This window comes from Falco naumanni, chromosome 6 (assembly GCF_017639655.2).
Source record: "Falco naumanni isolate bFalNau1 chromosome 6, bFalNau1.pat, whole genome shotgun sequence".
NCBI lineage: Eukaryota > Metazoa > Chordata > Aves > Falconiformes > Falconidae > Falco > Falco naumanni.
In genome coordinates this window covers 42,159,885-42,186,509 of record NC_054059.1, presented here as the reverse complement: position 1 = coordinate 42,186,509, position 26,625 = coordinate 42,159,885, and the positions used below count along the sequence as shown (strand labels likewise).

Sequence of the window (26,625 nt, the reverse complement as noted above, 5' to 3'; positions counted from 1 at the left end):
TCTAGTTGTTAACACGTGCTAGAGCTAAAATTGTCAATGCCAAGGACCAACCCTCACCTTCAAAAATCAGTTTGTTCACAAGAAAATAGCAGCAGCATTCAACCACTTCTTTTATTAACATTTTAGTTACAAGAGTGAGAAGTTAGACAAACATAAATAAACCCTAAGTTATTCTTCAAGTGCGCCAGAGTGAACTGCATCCTCATAGCACCCTCTCTCTTCTTTAGTTTCAGGGTGCAGTTTAATGAGATCGTCAATCCGAAGAATAGTAATTGCAGCTTCTGTTGCAAACTTCAGGCTCTTAGTTTTGACCATGGTTGGTTCAAAGACACCGGCTTGCTTGTTATCACGAGGTTTTCCGTTGATCAAGTCAAGACCAATCCTGCAAAACAACAGTCAGATGGAGAGGTAGAAAAAGCAGAAGTACAGCTGGGAGTATGTGGCTTAACTACTACTAGGTGCCAGGGATACATACATAGGACTGAAGGGCAGAGGGAGAAAAGCGTGTTTTTCACTTTTTACGTGCAAATCATTGTTCAGTAAACTGGCAGAACAATTTTCCATCTAAGTCACCAACCCACTTTTGATAGCCTTCCTCCAGACAGATACTTGCCATTTCAGATTTTTGCGATCTGGGTTAACTTGAGCCTCGTTGTGGAATGCTCTCAGCTTTGCAACAAGATCTGTCGCATCTTGAGCAGCATTTACTGCCAACGTATTTGGAATTATTAAGAGGGATCTTGCAAATTCTGCTATTGCAAGCTGTTCACGTGATCCCTAGAAAGAAGAAAATGTTTTTCAACTAACTGCTGCAGTAAAAGGAAAAAATACAGCCATGACCAAGAGTGTCAATAGCAGGCAGGGGTTTTCACATACAAAATCTGGTTTTATGTCAAAGAATCTAATTATCAAAGAAAGAGTAACTCATATCCCCCATTTTAAAGAAGTACCTTACATTCTATATGATGCTGAGGTTTTCATGAACTGTAGAACCAAATTCTAGTAGAAGAAAATACATACTTGAAAATACACATTATTCTTGTCTTAACACATACGCATTGTTACTTCTTCATGTAAGACTTACCATGCTGGTTGCATAATTTTCGAGGTATATGGAAAGTGCTGCCTCTACAGCACCACCACCTGGGACAACAGACTTGGATTCCAATACTCTTTTAACAACACAAAGAGCATCATGTATAGATCGTTCCATTTCATCACACATAAAGTCATTAGCTCCTCGTAAGATAATTGATGCTGAAGTACGAGCCTTTGTACTAGGGAATAAAAGGAATGGGATGTCAGCTGTGTTGAACAGAAAATAAAACTCTTCTTCCTACGATTTTTTCTTCAATGTTTATACATACACACTGTAACTTAGTAAAACATTTTTGTTTCTAATATGCAAGATCCTAGTTTGAGTCTTAAGACTTAGAGAAAGCTAGCTGAAAAAGTGACCAACAACATGTTTTCCCATCAAATAAGGGGAAAATGTAATTAGATATTAAGAAAATTCTCTTCTACATAGCCATCAAGTGAGCAATTAACAACTGCCAATGTTACAGTATAAGCAGGGATGTAAGTGCCATGGTCGGAGTATGTCATTCACACACAAACAAGACTACAGCAAGTTAAAAACTGAGATGGGATACTGTAGCAGTGGAAAACAATATTCAAGGTACGTTCCTGTTAAATTCATACTCAAATCTTCAGGTACTAGACAGCAGTGGCATACTAAAAACCTCAAGGGAAAATACCATGTGCATAGACAGTTAGTAATCCTTGCTCTTCTTACCCATTAAAACAAATAAACAAACCCCACAAAACCAAAATTCTTTTTTAACAACATGGTCCATTTCACACTACCAAGCAGATGACTGAGTCAATGAAACCAACACAAGTAAACCCTGTCTTCCTATATAAATGTCAGATCTGGCTTTGTAGCTCCTTTTTCAGATGACATTAACTCAGATGGTACCAATTTCCTGTTACTGTCTGTAAAGGGAAGCCAGTTTAGAAAAATCTGTTATAAACAGAATTTTAAGTCTATCTAGTAATCATACATTATGGCTGATGGAACAGCTCTCCAGCCCCAGCAGAAAAGATTAAATACTAATACTTTCACTTTTAATTTGCAGTGGACTTGTATACCCTTTCCCATGCATATAACTACTCATACCACTGAGACAGCATGAAACTAAATAAAAGGGATTTTTTCTCAAACTTGGTAGAAAGTGTTCACAAAACTGAGTATTTTAAATAAAAGGATCCTTACTTCTTGATTAGAATCAGCTCATCATCACAGATTCTCTCTTGAATCACCTCTTCTGCCTGTCCCAGCATTAATGCCTCAAAACTCTCCTCACCTTCAAGGTTTGCAAGGGTTGAACATATGGTTGCTTTAACAAACAAAAAAGTGAAATTAACTTCAAAGTCCAGCACATCCTTCGCAGACTTCCCAGAACAGGCATACAGATAGAAAGACAGAAATTGAAAACAGAAATAAAAGCAGTGTAAGCAGAATTTTCTTAAATTCAACACCATTTCTAATTCTCAGGTAGCAATTCAGTATTCTGCTGTTTATAATCAATACTGTTCTTTCTGCTCAACTTTTACAACACTTACTTTTCCACAGCTAGTACAAGCTCCTGTGCGTTACCATTATGGAAGTGCTTTCTTGCAAATTTAAGAATTGACAGATGAAATCTGTATAGTACCAGAACTTTTCTCAACATATATTTAATGATTTAGAAGTTCTTCGTTTGTCTTGAGCTTTCTATACAAAGTACTTAACACAGCTGTCCAAACAGAAGCTTATGAATGTGTGTTTAATAAAGACTTCAAATACAGATTCTGTTCCAGGAGAGGACAGTTTTCCCAGTGCAAGACAGCATTTCCCCCTGCTAAATCTTCAGCAGTCAACTCTAATGGTAGTCATCTGCTTTGACAGAAGGCACGTAAAAGCAACAGTAAAGTTAAAACCTAAAAGCGACTCAGCTCTAGTCATCCTCTCTTTGCATGGCTTGCATGTTAAGAAACTGTATTTTGAAAAGTAGTTATTAATACCCTAACAAGGGGGAGGGGGGAAGAAAGGAGGAGACAGATGTTGCTTTTTCTATATACACACCTCCAGATGCCTTGGCAATCCGCTTGAGGTCCTTTTTTACAACTCTTCGTACTGCCATGGCACCAGCATCAACAAAGTATTTTAGGCACATGTCATCAATACCTCCAGTGGTAAGAATAACATTGGCACCAGTGGCCAAAATTTTCTGGATCCTTTCTTTGGTAATATCTGACTCTCTGTGAGGATAAAGTCAAATAAAAATACATAAAAATGTATTTTAAACCCTGTAATCACATTCTGTCAACCCATTTCCTGAAATCTTAATGCAGAGCTCTGCAAGAAGGGACCACTGCACAAACATACTCTGATTTCTCAAAAACTGACTTAATACTAGTTCTGCTTCCAGAAGTGAAGACTTTTACCATTAATATTTGGTATTGTTGAGAAATATTAACATTTAAAACATCTTTACCTCTTGCGCTCAGGCAAAATTACATCGAGCCACCTCAACTGAAGAGACCAAAACAAGCCTCTGAAACCCCACTGTCTCAGTTACTCAAGGTTCCACACACCTCTGCCTTATCTGGTCCAGCTTCTCAGGGTCTGAGATAACAACCTGAACACCAAGCTTCATTTTTGCTTTCTGCAGGCTGAAGTCAAGGCATGCAATCTTTGCGTTAACTATTCTCTTGGTCATACCTGAAAGCAAGAGAAAACAAGAAAAAAGATTTTGTAAAATAAAAAGAACATTGAGTTAGCATTAGAGATTTAAACTAATGTTACATTCATGTTTCAGATTTCTATTCAGTTTGCTTCTCCAGTTCTGCCCTAGTACAGAAAAATGCTAAAAAAAACTTTCAAAGAGAGAATTTTTTTAATCTCTCCTGTAACCTCTGTGAGCTTTTTTACAGACCACATCCCCAAAATACGAATGACCCATCAGTCTTGCATCTTACAGGCTACCTAATCACAACACAGCTCCACTAAATGTAACAGTTCCCTACAAGCGCAACAATGGCTCTGCACAAACAAGGTGCTTACATTCCTCCCGAAACTGTTACCACGCTGATAATGAGCTAGGGAAACTACAGTAACTTGCCCATGCTCTGTGGATCACTGCTGGCTGGCAGATCCTAACCTAGAAACCACTGGGGAAGCAGTAAGGGTTTTTTTATGTTTTTGTTTTAATTGTTCTGGAATTGAAAACCCACATGATTTGCAACTAATGATAGAACAATTACTCACTTTAAAAAAAGAAATATGTAAATGGCTGTAACGGAAAGCAAGAAAGAATTTGTAGAACAGAGGATGTTACTTAATCCTTGCAAATAGTTAACAAGACATGGCCTTGGGAGAAGGAACAGACACCATAAATACCTCAAGTTAAGAAATAACAAGATAAACTCAAGGAGAACCAAATGGTTACTGAGACTGAACTGAAAATTATTTGAACTATGAATAAACTATCCTACTTAGCACACAGAAAGATCCACCCTTGAGCAAAGCCCCCTCCTCACAGAACATGCACAGTGAAAAGAACAATTGCTCAAAGTATATAAAATGTTTTACCATGTGTAAAGAGCTGTGTTAGCTTTGTGGATTTACCACCTAGCACCCATCTCTGCGTAGACATGCAGTAAATAAGTATATCAACTGTGTGTGTGTGTTGCTCTTGCACACCAGGTGAAGAACCCAGATTTTGGGATAACAAGAATATACATGCAGAAAGACTAAGGACTGAGACCACACAAAAACTTTGTGGAACAGCATATGCTCTTACCCTGTGAGCCCACCACGCAGTTCAGAGCGTAACCGTTCACAAGTATGCTCTCTTTTTGGCTGCGGCCATGTGCCTTCAAAACATTAACCGAGTTGATTGGATACCGAGCTTGACCCTTCTGGTCTGTGTATTTAACTGCCAGTGCAGCATCCACCACCATATTAGCAAAGAAATCACCATCTCTAAAATGTTGTTTGTTAAGGTTAAAACTGAAGAAGAGAACTAGTATTATGCTTATGAAAAAAAAGTCAGTGACAGTACCCAAACTAAGAGTCAAAAACTGTTTCCAAAAATGAACTCTAGGAAGGCATGGAAGTGCTACCTTTCTTCCCCATTCCATTAAAAGGACGAGTAATTCTTAAAGCTGAACACTGGTATGAAAATTAGGACAGTATAGTGTGATACCTGCATTTTACTCGCCTTTTGTCCCTTAACAAAAATACCTATCCTATGGTCAGCGTGCATTCCAAAAGCTGAAAATGCAAGTTTTCCTGTGACTATGGACTAAAATGTAACCTTTCCTCTAGTTTCAGTCCCCAGGTAGTACTTCATTTCTGTAACATTCTTCCATTCACACAATTCCTTATCTAGTCTCACTAACGCATTATGTTTGCCCGTGCCAGATAATAACATCTGTGAAACATTTTTCACACACCTGTATAAAAACAGCCTCAATACTATATCCCATTCATAAAAACTTCTGCAAAGATAACTAGCCTAGCTACTCAAGCTCTCCAATCAATCACTCGCACTTAACTAGCCTGATCAACTTAAAGGATACATTCCTATAATTTTAGAGGACATGGATGTTTTAGCAGCATTAATTAGGCACTCCCTGCCCAATTCATCTGTGTTAATAATAAGATTTTCATTGATGTAGCGAACTGCTTCCCTGTAAAGACAAATATTGGTAAAGATTTCCACCCTCACAAAACACAAAAATCTTACATTTTCAGCCCCTCTAAATGTTACCTCAAAGAACCAGAGATGAAATCAATTAATCTTCTCAGACAGGAATGTGTCATTTTTATGTGATTATAGAAATACAACATTATTAAAAAAAAAAAAAGCAAACCAACCAAAAACCCTGACTCTCCCAAAATAAAACCAGACCCAATTTGCACCAAGAAGTCTGTATTAATGTAGTCACAAATACAGAAATCAACAAAATGCATGCAGTTATTGTACCTCAGAAAACGAAATGTACTTCAACTATATTAGTTTCTTACTTGCAAGCAAGTCGGTATCCACCAATAATGGAGGTAGGATGAATTTTCTGTTTCACTAGCTCATCTGCATTTTTCAGAAGTTCTGCAGCAATAATTACCTGTTTGAAATACAAACACTAAACACAAGTATTCCATACACAACCCCCCTACCTATTGTCATTAAGTGGAAAGCAGAATCATGGTTCTCCAACGCCTACTCAGTGGAAACAAGTACCTGCAATCTAGAATTACAAATAGTTTCTGACACCAGGTAAAAGCTACCTGATTCTACCCCCTAGCCCCTGCCCCACAGTGCCAGAAGTGTCAGGCAAGTTTTCAACACTCAGCATCCTTACTAGTCCTCACACTTTAATTTCTTATGGTAGTTAAAAATTAAGAACCTTAATTCAGAGTCTATCCTCAACCCTCGAGAAAGGAAAAAATAATGAAACTGCTGTAAGCAAATACCATTCCAAAGCACCAGCTGTCTATGGAAACTAGCATCTCTCAAGAAACACAAATATGGATTCGGTAACCTACTTACAAACTATATTCAGACAGCTTCAGTGTTTTTGTTTTTCATTCTGTATAACTGATCGACACCGCATCAAGATTCGTAACAGATAAATCAAAACGCGCACTGTGATAATGAAAAACTGACTACTGCTACATCCACCTGCAAAACTTTCTACGTACCACGGAGGTTGTCCCATCACCAACTTCTTTGTCTTGCAGGTCTGCCAGCTCACAAAGAACTTTGGCAGCAGGATGCTCCACTTCCAGCAGTTTCAGAATGGTTGCACCATCATTAGTAATGGTCACGTCCTAATTTTCAGAAATCAAATGTTAATATGAATTATACTTCCATTATGTTTTAACTCTTGGGTTTCGTAACATTCAAATAAATGAAAGTTAATTACTCTTTGCAAATGGCCATAAAGTAACTGTTTATACCAAAATGTTTACTATCTCTTTTTAACCAGGCGTCCCAGTCTAACAACAGAAATGTTATCAGTGCAAAATCTGCACTTTCTTTTTACCTGGAAAGTTTTTATGTTACAAAAACTCATCCAAGATGTTGCACATACTGTATTAGTAGGAGTGCAATGACTACCCTCTAATACAGTATTTTATTACAGCAGCTTGTACAATGGCAGAGTTCCTTAATTTGCTTGAAATACTGCAAAATATGAAATACTGCTTTAAAATTGTTACAGGATTATTTGAAATCTTTTTTTTTTTTTTTTTTATTTCTCCTAATGTGAAGACCAATATGTACCAGTCAACACCATGACAAGGCCTAACTTTAATGGTCAAATCCAGTTATCCCCACAATATCACCAACACTTCTAAGTGGTGACAAGAACTTACGTGTAGTGAGGAGACAACTGTACCATGTGAACTACAGTACTAGACTAAACTTAAACGATGTAGCACACACTACCTGATGCTCAATTTTACCAGAGTTCTCCTCCTACCCCCTCTCAGAACCCTGGAAAAAAACAGCAATGTGGCACAATGGACCTATGAAACACACTAAGTGGAAGCACTTTTACACAATAATGTAAGTCTTCCTGACAGTTCTTGAAGAAAGCTTACTTACCCCAATATCATCCACCAACATCTTGTCCAGACCAACTGGCCCAAGAGAACTCTTCACAATATTGGCAATAGCAGATGCTGCAGTAACTGAATAAATGAAAGAAAAATTTAAGTTTTTAGGTTTACAAGAAAATGTGCCAAGAATCTGCATTTCAGAAACTTGAGATAGTGACCTAATCAAGATTAGGTTTCAGCCTAGCTAAACTAGTAATGGCTTGCTGCTACTAAAAAATACTATCTGTGCCAAACCTCACGTCTCCCTCCAAGCTGGTTCAGCAAACTAATCTGGCAAAACCAACCAACAAGATTCATTTTCTGCTGGCATAGTACGATGGAGGACACTACAGTGGTCAGAACAGCAATAATAGTAGCTCAGCAACAGTTACAAGCACTGTTTCTTGTGGCAGCAGCCAAGTCATGCCATGAAATTTCACTCATTTACTCCTCAGTTCCAGGCAGATAAAAACCAATGGTATCACCACATACCAATCTGTAACACATCTTTTTGTCTTGATCAGATCTGCGACTGAAACAAAACGCTTATTCTCTAAGTCAAGAAAGTCAAAAGTGACCTTTTAGTCACTACTAAAATAACATGAAACCTCTAACACAGCGGTTTGTCCGAAGGATGTTCTGCCAATTTCATATAGGGAAAAGATACAGTCAACCTTTTCCTTCAGACCATGGCAAGTTTTTATTTATCCCACAAGCATAGCCACTTAATCTGGAAATTGAAAAAGTGGTAGTATAATGGGAATATTTACAACTCACACCTTCACACTGAATTTCAAACAATATAACCATTTCCTTTGCTTTGGAGAAGTAAACAGCAGCTCTCTGAAAGAAACAACAGTTGTATCAAAGGTGCCATTACCAAGCAGAATCTCAGGTGTAGATTAAAGTAATTCTCATTCTAAGTGTTCTGCCTAGAGTATCATCACAGATACATGACTCTCAGGACCATCAGGAAGCAAGACTTCAGCTTCCCCTTTGTCTACTCTGAAACTGAGAACAGTCTCGGAATTTGCAGCCTTCCCCTTTGATTCGGGATAAAATCCTGAGAAATGTGGAACGTCTTTGAAAACTACAATCAAAAACATTCATTTTGAGGACGGTCTCCACTTTCAGCAGCAGTTTATTTCCCCGTGCTGTGTAGCTGTAAGCTTCCCCAGCCGCCCCTTCCCCACCGCGGTTCCTCGGCCAGTCTGCAGGCCTTGCCGGCTCACGCCTTACGAGCTCGGGAAGGAGGCGAGCCGGCATGCAGTCAGCAGCCGCCCCCCTCCCGGCGTACGCTTCTACCAAGAAACTGTGAGGGACGCGGGACCGCTTCACACCGGGGAGCGGCGCGGGACTGCGCGAGCCTCCCGTCTCCTCGCGGAGACTGCGGAGAGGGAGCAGTGCCACCCGCCCTCCCTCCGGCGGCAGCGGCCCTCTCAACGGCACCTAACGGCCCAGGGCTGAGGGAAGCTGACGGCAGGGCGAGGCCCTGCCCAGGAGAGGCCTGAGGCATGTAAGCACATGGCAGCAGTAACAGCCGCGCCATGTTACCTCCTTCCTGCCCCTCCCCCCACCGCTGATCAAGCCCCTACCGGCAGTGCGCAGCCGTTACCGTTTTGCGTGCGGATCGTGTCGCCGCTGGTCCGCTCGCCGAAGACTGCCAGGGGCCCCTCCATCGCCGCCATCTTCCCACCGGGCCGCGGCGCCTAAAAGAGAACCGAGGCACAGCGCGGATCCGCAGAATGGTCACGGCGCCGCAAGGAACGCTGGGTACCCCCCGGCGGGTGGAGGAGTAGAACCGCCCCGCGGGTGCGAGGGGCGGGATCACGCCCTGCCCGCCCAATCCGAGGGCGCGGTACGGCCCAGCCTCAAGCCACGATTGGTGCGCGCGGCCGAACAATGGCGACACGCCGAGTGCGGGCCAGGGACGCTTCCAGCAGGTTCTAGAAGGCAAGGCGCGCTTGCGCGCCGTCCTCTCCGGGGCGCGGCCGGCGCTGGGGCCTCACCTCGGCGGGGCTCGGCGTGCCGGCTACCCGCAAAGCGGGCAAGGGTTGTAAAAGCTCAGGGTAACCCTGAAGCGGAGCTCGGCGGCCGCTGCTATGGGGTAGGCGACATCGCACGGCCCCCGGCGCCGCTTGTGCGTGATGCGGTAGCAGTAGCTCTGCAGCCTGCAGCGCAAAAGCAGCAGCAGGTTTACTTTTAATAACGGTGGGCAGGTTTTTTTGTAGCCGTTCTGGTGTCTGCCCTGCGCGTTTGGCAGGCGCTGGGAGCGCACCTCCACGCCTTGCCCCGCGTAAATCCGGGTCTTGGGCCACCCTCCCTCGTCCTTAGGCCCGTTCCAGGACCGGTATCTCCTCGCGCCCTTTTTTCAAGAGGAAAAATTAAAATACGATTTCCGAGTCGGGGAAAAGCGTTTCCTGCTTTATTCCGTCAGACATGACACAGGGACACGTTCCCGTAGGCCGCACCTCGCGCGACGGTGGTCGGCGCTTCTGCGTGACATCATCAACTGAGGCCGGAAGCCGCTGGTGTCTGCTTCCGGGGACAGTGCCGGCTTCGCCAAAATGGCGGCGCCCGGGTGCGCCTGAGTGGAAGATAGACGACTGTCGCTCGAGGCCGTGGCGGACGCCGGCTCCCCATGGCGCTGAGCAGCCGCACCTGCCTACTGCTGGTGGCCAGCAGGCTCCAGGCACGTGGAGCGGGTAAGGTCAGCCCCCTGCGGCTCACCATGCCGGCCTGTGCCGACAACAGGGCTCCGAGTCCCCCGTGCTGGCGGCGGAGGGCCGTTCTCAGGGTGATCCGGAGGCTGGATGTCTCGATGGGCCTGCGTCGCCGTGCGCAAGTCCCGGCTTGTGCTGGGCTGCCCCTTGTAATGGGTGTTCGGGCTGCCGTGGGACGGGGTCGCTGCTGGAGGGTCTCCGGCCGGGACGGGCGGTCTGGCGAGGAGGAGCCCTGCCCGCCGGTTTGGGGAGAGGCTCCCGGTGCTTCTCTGGACCGAGACGTTGTATAGCAGAGTGAGTTTGCAAACCTACCTGCAAATTCGTGTTTGTTAGGTTAATTAGTGACGATTAGCCTGACAGGGCCAAGGATTTTTACCTTCTTGTTTGGTATTGCTGTTATTGGTTCTTTGTGTGCTGAACTTTTAATATTCTGTGAAGTCATAATCCTAGAAACTTTGTAGTCAGGTCTGAATTTATATTTTATGCATGAGTTTTGAACCAGTGTTAAAACTTTTTGTACTTTTAATTTTTAGTTTAGAGTTCACCTTGTAGTTCTGTTATTCCATCTATTTAATGTTTAAAAAAAGCGCTGATTTTGCCTTGCTGGGTTTTACAAGCTGTATCATTCTATGTCGTATTCATTCTACTGTGTGCACTACTTTTTATTTTTTTTTAAGTCTGTGGGATCTTTTTTCCTGCTTTCCCCCAAAGTTTTTGTTTTGTGTCAACTACAGCCAGTCTCAAAATTGAGACCGAAGCGGACACAAGCGAAAATGAGGTTGTTGCCCCAGACTTTACTAACAGGAATCCTCGGAACTTGGAGCAGTTGGCCCTGGCTAGGAAGGAGCGTGGCTGGAAGACGACATGGCCAAAGCGTGAATTCTGGCATAGGTGAGTCAGAAGGTCACCAGCAGAAATGAAAACTCCAAAAGAAAACAAACAAAACAAAACGAAACCCCAGAAAAACCACCAGGTAGAAATACTACAAAATATGCTTTTTGGGTTGCTGAATCAGTTGCCCCCTTAGTTGTTCTTATTCTAAGCATCTTTTGTGTTCAGAGAACAGTAGGCTAGCATCATGTTAAAGTTAGCATATGCGGTGAAGATCTTTCCATCTCCTGTTAAGGCAGCAGTAACATGGCTTAAGCAACTGCCATTTGACTTGGGATTCTCCTAGTACTGTGCTGACCATGCATCGTTGTTTTATTTGAGGCATTGTAATCATCTGTTGGGTGGGTGGGTGTTTATGTGGGTTTTGTGTTGGGCAGTTTGTTTTTTCTTTTTTTAATGCTGATTGCATTAAGTAGTTCTTAACTTGAGCATTCAAAATAATTTATTTTGAGGTGAGAAGTACGTCCAGTGTGTTCATACTTGGAAATCTGATATTGTCTCAGTACAGTAAGAAATAGTTGCTCCCAATACTTTAGTTGTGTGTTACGGCTTAAGAAGTCCTGCTTGATCACTTGCTGATCCTGACAAGTTAATTTGCCATGTAAGCACAAGCCTGTAAGAGACTGCGTAGCAAACTTGAAATTACATTTATGCTGGAGCAGTTTCCTTGATCTGGGTAATAGATCACTGCAGCACGCCGTGCAGGTGTACAGTGCTTGGTTTGGAGTGAGTGCTGGCGTGAGTTGGTGTAGGACTGTGCGCCTGAGTAACAAGTGAAAAGTTGCTTTTGGAATTTCGCTCTACTGAACTAATAATGAGTCTTATTTTATGTCCCAATAAGCAAAATCCTAGGTAATAAAAGCAATATTAAGAATTCATTATTACATTAATAGTTCTAGTACATTCAATTTCATAAAGTGGATCACTTATGCCTTTTAGCATTTGTGTGTGTTCTCTCTTTGCATCTGGAAAAGACATCACAATCCCATGTTATTTCTTCCCTGCACCCAGATTACGGCTTGAGCGGACACAGCATTACGTAGAAGCCTTTGTTGAGCGCTCCAATGGGGATATTGTGGTATCTGCCTCTACCCGAGAGTGGGCCATAAAGAGACACCTATATAGTCCTAAGGGAGTAGCAGCATGCAAAAACCTTGGCCGCGTAATGGCGCAGCGGTGTTTGGAAGCAGGAATCAACTTTGTGAACTTCAAAGCTGTTATCCCCTGGGAGCGTCGCTGTGACTCGGCAAGTACCCATCTGCTTACACTTACTTGGCTCTTTGTTCCTTTTTAAGCATTAATTTTACTTCACCATTAATTTGCTTACGTGGCTTGACAATCCCTTCTTGCAACGCTCAAAAGGGTAGATTTGACAAGCTGTGGTTCCTGGAATTATGCTTCAGTGAGACTGTTAACCTCTGCCCTTCCATGTAACATGTCCCTGTTGGTATTCTGGTGCCAATTGCTTTTTCTTTGTATTTATTTGTGTCTCTATCTTTTAAACAAGATTCAGGAATTTGAAAAAGCTATGGAGGAGGGTGGTGTCGTTCTGCGTGAGCCACAAAGAATCTATCGGTAAAATGGAGACTGTTGGGAAAACCTTCCATGGAACAACGATCACTTCTTTAGGTGCACGTAGCAGCACAGTGAAGGTTCAGAGCTGGAAAAAGTTGGAATGTGACGTCTTACAATAAAATATTTTTAAATGGACGGGACTATGTCATATTATTGATCCTAAAATTATCGACACCTTTAAGGCTAGAATAAACTGTTGCCATAGTTCAGCCGGACAGGTTAACAGAATTTACTTAAGAATTCAGGAATTTTAAAGTATGTTCTATTTATCATACTTGATTTTGCATTTGTTCTAACCTGAACCCTGGAAATGCTTAGATACTCGATCCCTGTACACTGCCAGTCTAATTTAGCGAAATACGGTCATCATGTCAATGTTTAGAACCGTAATAAAGTTATGTGCTACATTTGGTAAAAAGATCAAACTCCCCCAACTCATCCCTGCAGCTTTCTCGCAGCCCCTTAGGTCTGAACTGCTTCAGCCCCACCGGTCTAGGAGGGAAGCAGCACAAATGCCAGCCGCAGAGGGTAAGAAGCCCCTTTCCCTTTGCGTGTCCCGCCGTGTGGCCGCCGGCCGGTGCCGCTAGCTCAGCTCCCCTCCCCTGCCCGGGGCCGGCGGCGCTCCCGGCGCGGCCCCTCTCAGCGGGGCCCGGGCTCCGGCTCGGCGCGCTCCTCTCCGCCAGCGGCTGAATCCGGAGCGTTCTTAAAAATCATCCTGATGTTTTACTGCGTTTAATTTACCTAGCAGCTGGGGCCGTTTCGTAATGTTCAATGGCTCGGGGACGGCGTAGCTGCGCGAGCTTTACTGGCGAAGATGAGGCGGCGCGGCGGCTCCCCGACCTCGTACGCTTCCAGCCTCACCCTCCCGCCTTCCGTGCCCGGCGGCTGCCCCGTCCCGTCCCCCCCTGCCCGGCTCAGCCTGCGCTTCCCAAGGCTGCGGCCCGCCTGATTCCTTAAATCCGGGCGAGGGCCGCCCCGGCGGCGGTGTGCGCAGGCGCGCAGGGCCGGGGCAGCGCGGAGCCCGCCATGGAGGTGGGGGCGGCCGCCTTCGAGCGGCGCCTGCCGCGTCTGCGGGGCCGCGTCCGCCGCGCCGCCTTCCTGGGTGAGCCGCGGCCGGGGGGCTCTCGGCTGGGTCCCCGCTGCCTGCGAGCCGCTTGGCGCAGGGCCAGGCTCCGGCGCGGCTGGCGCTGAGGCGTATTTGCGCAGATAATGGCGCTGGTGTGTACACGTAGGGCGAGCTCTGGGGCGCTGGGCGTTGAAGGGGCAGCGGCGGTGGGCAGCGAGCCCTCTGCCGCGCTGGCCGCAGCGCCGTGAGCTGGGGGTCGCGGTGTGTGTTAACTATACACACTCTCATCTCGCTTGCCTTTTTTCTTGAGCTGTGGGTTTGACACAGGTTACGGCATAGAAAGGTGTTCTGGAGATTCTTGTCCTGATGCTGGCAAAATACCTGCTTCGTATTTCATATTTTTTTTGTTTCCTTTCCACGTCACAGCCATTGATATGGAGTTTACTGGGTTATATTCAACTGCCACCCAAAATAACAAGCCCAGGTAAAAGCTGTTGGGCTGGAAATGTGAGGGGTACTTGTTGCTCTAGCTCTGGGAGAGCTGCCTGTGCATTTGCAAACCTCCTTGTTTCCATTCCCTCCAATTCTGGTTTTGTTCGTAGCCTGTTTGATTCCCCTGTGGAACTGTACTTGAAGGCCAGGCAGAGCGTTCAGCGCTTCACTGTTACTCAGCTTGGTAAGTGCTGTTCTGACACAGAAAATAACCTCCCGAGGTCTTAGTGGGAGCTGCCCTTTTGCAAGCTGGCAGGCCCTGCAGGTGCTTGTGGTTTTAATTCACTTGTTACAGAGACATTTGTTTGCTGTGGTAGGTTGTTTTTTTTTTTATTTTCAATCTGATGTTTTAATTATATCAACTTTTCAGTACTTTAAATAATGTAGAGTCGGGTGGGCCATATACTTTTTACTGGTCTAAAGTTGTTCATGTTTAAAGATGGCGGGTATTAATACAGGGCTTTTAAAACAGGATGCAAGCAAGAAGCAGGGGACAAGCTCCTAGTCAAAGCTGTGGCAGTTGGTGTAGTGTATGAGTAAGGGCGCTGTTAGAAGAACATGAAGGCTAATATTTCTGATATCCCTAAATAAAAAAAAAAATCATCTTAAGAAAGGGCCTGTGGTGGTAGAGGAGGGTTATTAACGGTTAAGAACCAGTTAGAGGTCAAGAAATCAGCTCCAAAACCGCTTAAAATATTCTTCAAAGACTTAGGCTATGTAAGATCTTAATGTGCTTTTTAGGGATTAATAGAAAAAAAAGAACCTAAGTGGTAAAAAACATGTTTCAGTCCTCTGTGGTGCCTAGCTCCTTCCAAACCCTTTTGTGGTGTAGTTGGACCCACAGACCTATGTATGCATAGTTGGAGATTTTCATCACCAACTCGCCTCTTCTCACCCGATGCTCAGTCTATTTGCTATTTTATCAGACTCTATTCCTTTTCCCACTTAACACTAAAAGCTTGTCCCTGTTTCACTTTCAGGGAGCAGGGGAGTGGCCTGGCAGTTGCTGTTAAGATTTGTATTGTGTTGTTAGTGAATGGAAAACATGTACTCCATCGGGGGGATCCCTACAGCCATTATCTAATTTTCACAGTATCTGTAGACATCTAGCTAAACATTGCCATTTCAACAGAGATTTCTCTCTCTTGCAGGGCTGGCAATATTCTCAAATGAAAATTCAAACAAGTAAGTTAAAAAGCAGGTTTCTGTTATAATTAAGACAGTGCAGTTGAGATTTTATGCAGAATTCTCTTGGGAGGAGTTATTTCTTACAATTACCTTCTAGAGATATTTTTCTTTTCATTGTAGGTATGTGGTACATTCATACAACTTTTTTCTCTTTCCTTCAACATGGGGAGTTACGGATGTTGAATTTGCCCTCTCTGCATCTAGCATTCAGTTCCTGTCTCATTATGGCTTTGACTATAATAAGGTATGTAATCTTTCTGCCAGAAATCTAGAACAGAGGAAGTCTGTGCAATTACAGGAGAAATTAGGATTAATATCCCTAAATGCTACATTTCTGGGGTAAACAGCATCTTGCTAAAGTATGAACACATCATGTGGTTCATTATCAACAGGGAGAGTGAGTGCTGGTTTTTCTGAACTGCTGTAGAGGCAATAATCCCATGTATGTCAGCCCAAGACAGATTTCTCCACCTCAAAAAAAGGAAACCTGTCTCTGGTGAGCCAAAGAGTTACTGAACAGACCCCAGTGGGCATCTTTACTAGCCATGAAGGTGGGGAAATCTCAGTTTACCTGCATCTTACATATTACCACATTTCCCATAAAATTCAGACTATGTCATCTCGTAAGAGCACTTCTAGCAATTTTTGGACAGGAAGCATCATGATGTTGATACTGGAGGATTTTTACCAGTGTGCTTAGCTGTAAGTGTTGTAGCTATGTATCCACAATGTTGCCTAGCTGTACAAGTCTGTATTATGTAGTTTAGCTACTAGTAGAACACTGCATTGTATAGTTTACTAAGTAGATAAGAACCAGTCTGAAACCAAGATGTGACCCCAGAGTGCTGAAAGAGGGCCAGAAGAATAGAAGGTCATGAAAAGAATAAGAAGAGGAAGATTACAAAGAAGAGAATGAAGAATGGATAAAGATGTCCCAAACAACCACTGGAGGACCCCTGACCTGTTAGGCCACACATGCGTAGTAAGAGTGTAGATATGATAAGTAGTTCTTGGAACTGTAATGAATATGCTAATCGTTTCTCCGAAATGTCATTAATGTGTGTAGATTGGCCATATAAAGATAAACAGTGAAGAGAGTCAGTATGCATGTTGGGCATGTCGTCCCCCATGCATCCAGTGCCAAAAATAAAGAACGCCTGCTGTCTAAAAATCCAAACTAAGAATTAGAGAGTTTTGTCTCTGACTTTTTGGTATCGGTATCTTGACCCTTGAAGTATCTCATTGAAGGAAAGGTAAAAGCAGAGCAAAAAAAATAATATTACAGTTGACAAAAATCCTTTTCTTTCCTCCATATCTAAACATGCTTCCTTTATGTAAGAATGCGTCTTGGATTACCTACAGTTTATATTTTTGAAGAGGATATTCTGAGAATGACGAACAGCAGCATCTTTGAAGTATATGCAGGTTTTGGACCTGGCTAACCTGCTGTTCTCTGATTTGCTGCAAGAAAGTCCAAGGGAGAGTAATCAACCTAGCTTTTTTTTCCCCCCCCCTACCTCAGTTCCTCAAAGACGGAATCCCATACATGAATGAGGTACAGGAGAAGATCTTTAGCCAGCATCTTTTAGCGGGTAGCTGGAACATCAGCAGGTGAGCACTATTTAGAGAGGTGGGTCCTCAGTACTGACTGTGTTGATAGCTTACCTTCACTAGGATCGCGTTCTGTAGAAATATTAAAGCCTATTGGCCTGAATGTCTTGTCACCAGCAGTTCCAGCACACTGTGGTCTCTCCAAAGGAAGACTGAGATCACAGGATGTAGTCTGGAGAATTGGGTGAATGTTGGGAAGTGATGCTTTTGCATTCCCCCAGCAAAGTATATGGTAAAGAGCTCTTTCTCACACTTTGCCTCTTTCCACCTGATCCTGTTTTATTGTTGTGGACAGGGACGTGCTGAAGAAAGCTATTGATGAAGTGACCTGTTGGGTGGGTGCAGCAGAGGAAGAGGAGACTCTGATTCTGCAGGATCTGAGCGGTATGAAACAGGGTGCCTCCCTTGGGCATCTGTGGGCTCTGAGTGGCTTTATCACATCTCCTGAACCTCTGGGGCTGCTACTGTCCTTCGCTACCTCTTCTGTTAAACAGCTCTGTTGAGAGAGAACCTGTTGAGATGGGCACCTGTGCCCATCCTGCTCTTACAACTCTTTGCCCTGTCTCTGCCTCTGCTCCTGTCAGCATTCAGCTCTGGGCTCTGCCTTTCTGCACCATTGGGGTGGTGAGTTTTCCTATAGTGAAGTGAATGTCTAGGTACTTGGACCATGCTTTTTGGTAACTGACTTCCATTTTGTGCTTCTTCTGAGCAGGAACTGAAGAATTTGTAGTTGTTCTGAATCAGGAAAAATTTTAAACTTGTTTTAAATCCTGGGTGGTGTGTTTTTTGTTTTTTTTTCTCCTTGGAGAAGTGAACAGCAGGTCTCCTTTCAGTTTGTTCTGTCTCATGTGGAGCATCAAGGAGTTATATATGCCAGTGCACTATAGAGCTGAGGGACAGGGAATTGTAGCAGAGAAAGAGTTTGTAGGTTTGCTCACAGAAACCAAATCTTGACACTCTAGATCAGGGAATAAAATACAGAAAAGGTTACGAAGGACAGAAAGTATTTAAGGTTTTGTCTGTTGGGTTGTTTTTTTTTTTTTGCAGAGTGTGAAATACAGGGGTTGGAGAGTGTGCTGTGTTTTTTATCTGCTTTTTCAGCTGTAGTAGATATGATACTAATATTTTAATAGGGTCTGGCAATGGTGAGCACCTGTGACAAGACAGACTATTAAGTAAACAGTAAGACTAATTAAGGTGTCTTTTTTGAATGCTGTTCAGAAGGGGACTGGGCTAGTTCCTTATCATCTGTGGGGGGAAATGCATTTTTCCCTCTAATACATGCTTGGCTTCTGTGTGTGTTGCTCCGAAACCTTCCAAAATCACAGATGGTCTTTTCTGTAATAGTAGTCTTCGTCCCTCTTCTTTTTCAGTTAGTCTTTTCCTTTCCTCTGTGTCCTTGCTAAAGCTTATTATTGCTGTGACCTTTTTTGTTGTTTGTTTTTTTGTTTTGTTTTTGTTTCATTTGTTTGTAGTTTTTTCTGGGAATGGGGTGGGGTGGTGTTTCTTGTTTGTGGGGATTTTGTTTGTTTGGTTGGGGTTTTTTTGCTGTCATCATGTACGGCAATGTACCAAGATCATACATTCGGGAGTATATGCTGTATGTACAGTGGGGGAGAAGCATCTGGTCAGTCCTGCCTAGAAAAATGTGTTTTCCTAAATAGGCTTGTCTGTATTTATGAAGTTTTTACTTTTCTTTTTTTCCCTTTTGTCTCAGGCTATCAGGTGTTTGAAGTTCAGCTGGTTCTGAGACAAGCTCTCCAAAATGTTTGGACACAACCTCTTGGAGACAAGAAGGTGAGATGGAGATGTGGACCTTTTGAAAAGAGGGTTTCTATCTAGACAGATAGGACTGGCATTCTTGCAGGGACCTTGAAATGTTGCTTTTGCTTTTAGTGATAGGGTCCAGGAGGAGAAGACTGTGACAAAAGAATGTTCTGGGAACTGTTCATTATGGGATCCCAAGAAAAGAAATCCGGAAAACTCAGTAACTTTGGTTTCTGTTTGTCCTGTAGCCACAAAATACCTTGAGCTGGAAGTGCTTGTCCATGGGGCACTTCTGGAGGGGACCCTCTCTGTGTCTCCAGACCTTCCTAGATCTCTCTTTCAATACCTCTACAAGAATGTACAGTTTGTAGCCTTTTTTTTGTGTTTTTCCTTTGATGACTTTTGCCATGTAGTTGCTTTGAAGGCTTGTACTCTGTCTGTTCTGTGGCTTGCTGTTTTGCTATTGCTATTTTACATTTGGTGCAATTTTTTCTGAATTAAATCTATGGCTGCGGACTTCTCAAAACGTTGTATGAGTATGTTACCAGTCAGTTGCTTAAAGTAGATTATGGAGGTATTTTTTTTTTCTTCATTGGTACTATTTTGATAGTACTGGTATGATAACCAGTGTCAACAGAGTGACAGATTTACTCAACCTTCTCATCTGAAGTGTAGCCTTTGGGGACTCGGTTTATGTGATTGCTGGCGGGTTTTCTGGTGCCATGAACTTAACAACTTAGCATATTTGTATCAAGTTAAATTGAATTATGTTTGTTTGTGCTCCAAAAAAGCCTGTGGTAGGAACTGTCCTCTTAAAAAAAGAAGCATTAATAAGACACCCTTATAGCAGGTCTCTTTTGTTACTGGAGCACTGGTCTCCATACGAAAGAGAAGTGAGACAGTCCTGTGCTCCCAGGGGGATGCACTATTTTTCCATCCTTCATAGCCTACAAGCTGAACTTGTCCTCAGCATTACTGAACCCCAGTAAGCAATGTACATACAACTAGCATGGGATGCTGAGATACCCAATAACTGTTCTTTTCAGGTAATGGTGAAAAAAGTGAGTCCACAGCATCGTTGGCTTCTGGAGAACTCTCCTTATGACTCCTGCCGGAAGGAGCTCATTCTCCTATCTGCCCGGGGCTTCACTAACCTCTTCCAGACACTTGTTAAAGCCAAGAAGGTAAAATACCTTATCCCTAATCTCATTTTAACTCTCTTCCTTATTCTGCTACACTGGATGTAGAGGGATGATAAAAGATAAAGTAGTAATATGTATTAAACAACTCGCATCATTTGGTGTGACCATCCTGTCTGGTTGTCAGTAAAACCGAGATGAATACTTACATTGCAGTCATGGTTAGGAAAAATGAGTGTTAAACATTTCATCTTCTTACTGACCAGGTCCCGCTCCCAAAGCGTGCTCAGAATTACAGATCCAAACAATTGATTTCCCTGTGTTACTTTTCTATTACTGCTGCAATCCAAGTGCAGCCAGGGGAGAGGGAACCAGAACCCATTCTGCAATGTATTTCTTATTTCATTTGAGAAAATGCAGGAGTCTGCAATGTTAAAAATCCTTGTGTTACACAGCATGAATCACCATCTAAGAAAGCTGAGCAGATTCTTGCCTTTTGGGCAAGTTACTCTTTTTTTTCAGCATGTGACAGACCAGTTTATTGAACCCAGTGGACCATTGGTCTGATTATATGTGGGAATTCTTCTGTTCTGTATGCAGATGATTGAATGAATCTCAGCTTCAGAAGACTGTGAGATGTGCAGGCAAAGGCTGTCCCTGCCTTTGTGAGTGAGCTTATAAATGTGATCGCTGGAAGGTTTTTCCCAGCGTTCAGTTGAACTATGAATCCACCTAGCTCCTTAGGTCCACTGAAAATAGAATGCTTCTGGAAAAAATACTCCACTCCGTGAATCTACAAGTCTTATTTTCTGAAAGCAGTAATCTTCCTGTGAGCCTTGCAGCCTGAATGACTGGGTGAGTGTGTGGATGCTGTCTGCCAGAGGAAAGGGTTATGGCTGTTGAGTGTGTTGAGCATGAGAGCTGGTTGTCTCTGAGCTTTCTTCAAAAATATGCTCCAATGGGCTGTTATGTTTGTATTTTTCCCATAGCCCCTGGTGGGACATAACATGCTTATGGACCTTATGCATCTTCACGACAAGTTCTACAAGCCCCTTCCAGGTAATGCTGTACATAGGTGCTGTCCCCAGGCTGCTGCCTTTGCAATGGGGATGCGGCAGTGGTCACTTGCCACCCACAGTGCTTGGCAAGCAGCAGTACTAGTTGCCTCTTTGGAGCTTTAACTGTTGGAGCAGTACATTGTTGCTCTGGCTTCACCTCTCTTTTTTACTCATTTGCAATACCATTGGCTTTCCCTCAGTTTTATGCTGTCTTTCTTCACATGTGTTTTGCTTTCAGAAAGCTATGAGGAGTTTAAAAGAAACATTCACAACCTGTTTCCTGTCCTCATAGACACCAAGACTATAACAAAATCTGTCTGGAAGGTAAGATGTGAAGGTCTTTACATCTGGAGGTAATGCTTGTCTTTCGCCCAAAAGAGAGGATAACTTTCCTCAGTGCTCTGTGGTTACAGAACTGTGATTGTTGCCCTGAGACGTTCTGATTTTAGTTCTCATTTAATGAATCAGCAGTACCAGCAGATGAGTTCACTTACCATGAGGTCTGTCTTGGTCGGTTTTCTAATACGTTCTTCTTTTACAGAAGCATCCATTTCCTCGAGTATCTAATCTTTTGGAGATATATTCAGTTTTGTGTAGGTAAGTGGTGGGATATAAAGCCTTCAACAATCCCTTTGTTTTCTTGGGAAAGATATTTCCAAGTCAGTCATTTCATGTATTCTGTACTTTCCCTCCTCCCAAATGTTTTTCAGCTGGTTTCTTGTTTTTCTAAATTTAAAAGCAAAGGATTTGCTCATCTGTCTTGTAAAGTAATTGTGAAATAAATTATTTGTTCTAAGTCACTTTTCATATTGTACCACCGGTAGTTCATTTATCATGAGTTTGGCTCGCAGACAGCCTTGACTCTAAAGTTGTATGTTGCTTATGTTGTGTTAGGAAATAAGTGAGTTTCAGGTCTCAGTGAAAATACACCCTAATTGCAAATGACAGCTCCCAAGAAATGGCTGCACTGAGCCCAAAGCAGTAACTAATTACAATGTTCAAACAGAGTGTGTGCCATGATGTGGTAGAAGAGTTCTCTTTTGTTTGTTTGTTTGGTTGGTTTTTTTTGGTTTTGTGCTTCCCTTGTAGATAAATTGCGTTCATGTCAAATTTGCTAAGAAAAGCAAAATTTTGCCTGTTTCCCCTCATCCCTCTATTCCCAAGAAGGAGATACAAAATTAGTGCTTATAAATATAGTACTGGGATTCTGAGGTGTTGTTTGTTTGTTTGTTTGTTTGTTTTTAGCAATTTCAGAACCATCCAGTCACCTCCTTTCCTTGGAGTTTTCCATTGATTTTTAGTTTGGCTGACACTTTTTGTATGCAGTTAGAGCAGATTTGCAGCTTAGAAGGTTTGACTAGGGGAAGAGACTGAGGAAGTATTTAGGAGTTAGTTTTCAAGTATCCTAGCCTTTTCATAGAATACTACCGAAGTTCCTTTTAAAGTCTTCAGTAGCTTTTTCTGAAGTGAAGTCAGAGGTCACTAGAGAACAGTAACTTGTCTCTAACGTACTGAGGAAAGGCAAAAATCTTATACACCCACTTGTCTTCAGCAGCAACCTGAATTCCAAAGATCCAACATGCCCAGTGATAACTCCTGCAAGTGACTGCTCAAGATATGGTACGTTCGTAAGCAGATTTTCAAAGTCAGGTAGCTAAAAAGGGGTTTGTTTTACCCTATGGATATCCACATGCAAGGCATGAGTGAGTGCCAGTGGGTCTACTGAATTTGCACACATTTTTGTCCAGACCCAAAACCTGGGCTCCCAAAATGTCATTTATTCTGCATGTCCCTGGTAGCTGCTGAGGGTAATGTAGGGCAGGTTTACATCATGTTGCTAAGTTGGGCTTGGAAGGGGCAAGGGGAGGTGGGAAGCAGCAGTCCTAGAATAGAAACTAGTAGGAGCTAAAGGCAGGGAGGTCCTGGAAAGTAGCAGAAGCTCAGTGGTTCATGTACAGGAGGTTGTGTTCAGTATGTGGTGTGATACTGGCTGCAAGGCAGACGTTTCATGGCTTCTCATGGCAGCAAGGTGTCCTGCAGTGCAGGGCCTGCTCTGTATTGAAATGGTTCCCATACCATCAATAACATATACAACACAGTTTTCTTTACATCCTTATAAACGCTACAGGTTTTTTAATGGTCATCTCACTAAGCTTTTCAGACATTCATGTAACTGCTGCCTTTGTGTTGGTATAATTTTAAAATGCGTGGCAGAAGCATAGACTTTGTTGGGTGTAAAGGTTTGAGGGCAAGGAAGGAGATGGCTGAGAGGGGACACACACCTCCAAAACACAACAGTGGATCTTATGAATGTTAGGATTCTGCAGTGGAGCAGTATACTCAGTGTGCTAAAGGTGTTCATTCCTTTTTGATTTTGTTGGACACTTACAGCTGAGAAGAAATGTCCTCATGAGGCGGGCTATGATGCATTTCTCTGTGGTTCAGGTAAAATGCCTCTTAAACACTTCTTCAGAGTTTGTGTGGGGACTTGGCAATTCCTTTCCTCCTCCATAGCTCTATTTCATACTAAGACATACTTGTTACATACAGTCTGTTGCCCTTAGTAACTTAGCTGTACTTCAGTGAGTTTTTGCTTTCCATTCATTTAGTTATCTTTCTTTAGCTTTGTTCTAATGCCACCTCATTATTCTTCCTTCTAGTTCTTCTGAAGTCAGCTCATTTGCTACTGTGCGGATACACAGAGTGAGTGATGTTTAAATGTTTGCTGAGAATTGCATTACATGGATGAGTTCTACAGAAAACTGTTTTCAGTTCACTCTGGCTGAATTTCTGCTTTGCAAGCTCGCCTTCCTTTTGGATAAGAGAAAGTCTTACTGGAAATGTCACTGTTCTAATTAGATTTTTATTTTATAATCTGAAAGTAGTAGCTTTATGTCAAAGCTGACATTTAAAAAATGGAATCAGGGGCCATGTGGTGGCTCAGAGATTGGGAAATGGCATTGTGACTCCTTTATCCTTGAACAATCTCTCAAGTTCAGTTCACTTGGGTAAGGGTCAAATAATTTCCCATTGGTTTCCTTTTTTGACATCCGTGTGATTCAGTGCCTTCAGTTAAGTTCCTAATAGGCAGCTGTTCAAATCCCTTCCCTTTGCTCGCAGCATTTTGACTTCTGTAGAAGATGCCAAGATATGAAATACCTATGTTGTCACTAGTTAAAGAGCTGCTTCAGGAGCTCTGTGCTCCATAGACACTGTGCAGCAGTGCAGTGCTGAAGAAACAAAACTTTGTTCCATTTTTGTTTTCTGATTTAGTGATGCAGTGGAGGTGGATTCTTCTTTCTCTCGATATCTCACCGTGTTAACAGAGTATCTGAACAAAGTGAACGTCATCCGAGGTGGTGTTGCTAGCATTGTGCGTATGCACTGCAGGTTTGTGACCAGGTTGTGGGGTGCATAGGACAGTAGCGTAGTTGATGGCTTTATTAGAGGACAAAAACCCACCAGTGCCTGGGCCCACCTTGGCAGAAATTGTTGTCATACAAATGACACAATTGATCTTTCAAAATGATAAATGAGTTGAATTTCTGCTTTGTGAAATATATTCATATTGTTATCCTGTAAGATGGTGTTAGTTTACGTTGCTGTTTCTCTGACGGTTTATCCACGGCAATCATGACCGTTTGCTTTTATGTATCATGTTTAGAAGAATCTTGGGACAAAAGAAAAATAATTTTACACCAACAGCGATGTTGTCCAACCTGTCTTATTTTGGGTCGCATTTTGCATATTTTCTGATTATATTAGTAGTGCTTATATAGTATTTGTGAACTCGGATGTCTCCGTATTGTACACTTTACAGAATTTTTCTGGGGAAGATGCTCCCTGTCAGCATCCGCCTCTCTTGGTTGTCCATGTCCGAGGCTGGTCAGGGCTGAATGAAAGGCAGATTCGCCAAGAGTTTAAAGCACTTTGTCACTTTGATGTGAGACGGCTTTCAAAGGACCAGTTCCTTCTTCTCTCCAATAAATTTAAGCAGTAAGTGACCGGAAAGTATTTTTCTGTCCCTTGATACTCTCTGATTGAAGTCTTCATCCCACCCCTTCCTCTGCTGTGACAACTCTTAGATGAAGAGATTCCTGTCCCGAGCTGTGGGGTGCTGTAAGCAGCGTGCAAGCCATGGCTCAGGACATCTGCTTTCCTTACAGCGTCAGGCGCGTTCTGCGAGATGCTAACCATCCCCCTCGCCTGGGGGTATCCATCTACCGCCACTGGAGACACTCTCCGAGCATCAGCTGCCTGCTGCAGTGAGTTACGGAGATCCCAGGAATGGGGGAGGGGGAGAGTGTGACTTTCAGGGTGCCTGGCCCTGTCATGGCAGCAGTCTGCTGCTCTTTTGCAGTGTTCTTTTCTGCCACCTCTTCAAGAGAAAAAGGGGGTCAGGAGGAGGTTCACTTGCCAGCTGCTGGGTGGCTACTTGTGAGCATTCAGCCCTGGGCAACTGCAGTTTAATCTTGACCCAGGTTAACCGGGGAATGTTACCCTGTGGATAACACAACACTGTGTATGTGCTATCGTAACAGAGGGTTATCTTAATGAACTGTAATGCTAGCTCTAATAAGCGTGAGGGGAGAGAGGCAGAGTCTCACAGGTGTGGGATAGATGTTTTTTCTACAGCAGAGTTGAAAGCTCAGTAGTTAGGAGAGAATTCCAGATTCAAAGTGCAACCCTTTTGTGAGGTGGTGACAGCGATGTTCATGAAGGGTGAATTTCTGGTCTGATAATGTTTGGGAAAGAATCTCACTGCTTAATAACAACAAAATTAAGCCCTAAATACAAGTAGCCTAACAGCATTTTATTATTCCTGCCCTTTAGAGTCTCTGGTATTGTGGCACTCTGGTCTCTCTTGGCCTTTGTACTCGGAGGAGCTCCCTGCTGTTCATTCTAAAGGACTGCCTTACAGATGAGGCGTGAGGAACGCAGATTTTTTTGTGTTTGTCTATGTTTTGTTTTGTTGTATTTTGCTCAATAAATGTGTGGGGGCAAAAAGCTATGAAGAGTGTTTTTAATTGTTTTCTTGGAAATGTGTTTTTGAAGAGGATGTGTTCGTTTCCAACCTGTGGTAGTCTGTAATCTGTTCAAAGCATAGTCCCCTCCCGAAGAGGGAGAGATGGTTCTTCTGATGCCTAATTTACTTTGATCCTCTGTTGGTTCTTCACAGCTATTCGTAACCCCAGTTTGTTCCCAGTGCTTGTGCTGCTGCATTAAACACATTTCTGATGAGGTTATGAAATGAAAGAGGTTATTTTTAGCTTCAATTGTAAAGCAGGTGAAATATCACTGTTTACCAAATGAAAATGGGCAGCACTGATGGAAGCAACTGCTTTTGGGGCACATGAAGGATTCTGGGGAATAGTGAATCATTTGCAGTGCTGTCAGTGTTGTTCAGTGGTACTTTCAGTGGCGGTGTAGGTGATAGGCAAGTGCAATTTATCAGCTTCCAGTT

General features: G+C 43.1%; 3 protein-coding genes and 1 non-coding gene across 7 annotated transcripts; 2 read left to right on the top strand and 2 right to left on the bottom strand.

Moving 5' to 3' along the window:
* Positions 1-86: 86 nt before the first annotated feature.
* Positions 87-9,432, bottom strand: TCP1 (t-complex 1). Its single transcript, XM_040598966.1, has 12 exons — positions 9,267-9,432; positions 7,659-7,744; positions 6,752-6,880; positions 6,077-6,174; positions 5,629-5,739; positions 4,848-5,029; positions 3,640-3,766; positions 3,128-3,303; positions 2,276-2,399; positions 1,085-1,277; positions 614-777; positions 87-382 (listed from the first exon to the last, which is right to left on the bottom strand). The coding sequence occupies exons 1-12, from the start codon at positions 9,337-9,339 to the stop codon at positions 169-171; spliced, it is 1,677 nt and encodes a 558-aa protein (XP_040454900.1). The 5' UTR covers positions 9,340-9,432; the 3' UTR covers positions 87-168.
* LOC121090819 lies at positions 8,280-8,415 on the bottom strand. The gene has a single exon (XR_005828741.1). It is a non-coding gene; the product is annotated as a small nucleolar RNA SNORA29 (small nucleolar RNA).
* A 244-nt stretch (positions 9,433-9,676) lies between the features above and the next one.
* Positions 9,677-12,975, top strand: MRPL18 (mitochondrial ribosomal protein L18). 2 transcript variants are annotated; one of them, XM_040598976.1, is made up of 5 exons: positions 9,677-9,947; positions 10,089-10,356; positions 11,109-11,265; positions 12,277-12,511; positions 12,773-12,975. In XM_040598976.1, exons 2-5 carry the CDS (start codon positions 10,293-10,295, stop codon positions 12,842-12,844), a joined length of 528 nt encoding a protein of 175 aa, XP_040454910.1. In that variant the 5' UTR covers positions 9,677-9,947; positions 10,089-10,292; the 3' UTR covers positions 12,845-12,975. The 2 variants fall into 2 exon arrangements, with proteins under 2 accessions (XP_040454910.1, XP_040454909.1); XM_040598975.1 differs by having other exon boundaries at positions 9,677-10,356.
* An 838-nt stretch (positions 12,976-13,813) lies between these two features.
* Positions 13,814-26,172, top strand: PNLDC1 (PARN like, ribonuclease domain containing 1). Of its 3 annotated transcripts, none has more exons than XM_040598968.1 (19): positions 13,815-13,942; positions 14,333-14,390; positions 14,509-14,582; positions 15,550-15,583; positions 15,707-15,830; positions 17,109-17,197; positions 17,493-17,581; positions 18,915-18,994; positions 20,011-20,148; positions 21,093-21,162; positions 21,400-21,485; positions 21,703-21,758; positions 22,717-22,781; positions 23,553-23,606; positions 23,822-23,864; positions 24,435-24,534; positions 24,982-25,157; positions 25,328-25,426; positions 25,995-26,172. In XM_040598968.1, the coding sequence occupies exons 1-19, from the start codon at positions 13,867-13,869 to the stop codon at positions 26,065-26,067; spliced, it is 1,584 nt and encodes a 527-aa protein (XP_040454902.1). In that variant the 5' UTR covers positions 13,815-13,866; the 3' UTR covers positions 26,068-26,172. The 3 variants fall into 3 exon arrangements, 2 of the variants coding, with proteins under 2 accessions (XP_040454902.1, XP_040454901.1); XM_040598967.1 differs by having other exon boundaries at positions 22,714-22,781; XR_005828553.1 differs by lacking the exon at positions 25,995-26,172 and having other exon boundaries at positions 13,814-13,942; positions 22,714-22,781; positions 24,435-24,551.
* The last annotated feature ends 453 nt before the right edge of the window (positions 26,173-26,625 follow it).

Coding starts and splice junctions, on each gene's coding strand:
- MRPL18 (XM_040598976.1), top strand. CDS start 10,293: ATGGCGCTGAGCAGCCGCACCTGCCTACTGCTGGTGGCCAGCAGGCTC. Junction 10,357..11,108: donor GCTCCAGGCACGTGGAGCGG/GTAAGGTCAGCC, acceptor TGTCAACTACAG/CCAGTCTCAAAATTGAGACC. Junction 12,512..12,772: donor GGGAGCGTCGCTGTGACTCG/GCAAGTACCCAT, acceptor CTTTTAAACAAG/ATTCAGGAATTTGAAAAAGC.
- PNLDC1 (XM_040598967.1), top strand. CDS start 13,867: ATGGAGGTGGGGGCGGCCGCCTTCGAGCGGCGCCTGCCGCGTCTGCGG. Junction 24,535..24,981: donor GAGGTGGTGTTGCTAGCATT/GTGCGTATGCAC, acceptor TACACTTTACAG/AATTTTTCTGGGGAAGATGC. Junction 25,158..25,327: donor CTCTCCAATAAATTTAAGCA/GTAAGTGACCGG, acceptor CTTTCCTTACAG/CGTCAGGCGCGTTCTGCGAG.
- TCP1 (XM_040598966.1), bottom strand. CDS start 9,339: ATGGCGGCGATGGAGGGGCCCCTGGCAGTCTTCGGCGAGCGGACCAGC. Junction 2,400..3,127: donor GATTGCCAAGGCATCTGGAG/GTGTGTATATAG, acceptor TGTTTGTTAAAG/CAACCATATGTTCAACCCTT. Junction 383..613: donor GATCGCAAAAATCTGAAATG/GCAAGTATCTGT, acceptor GTTGTTTTGCAG/GATTGGTCTTGACTTGATCA.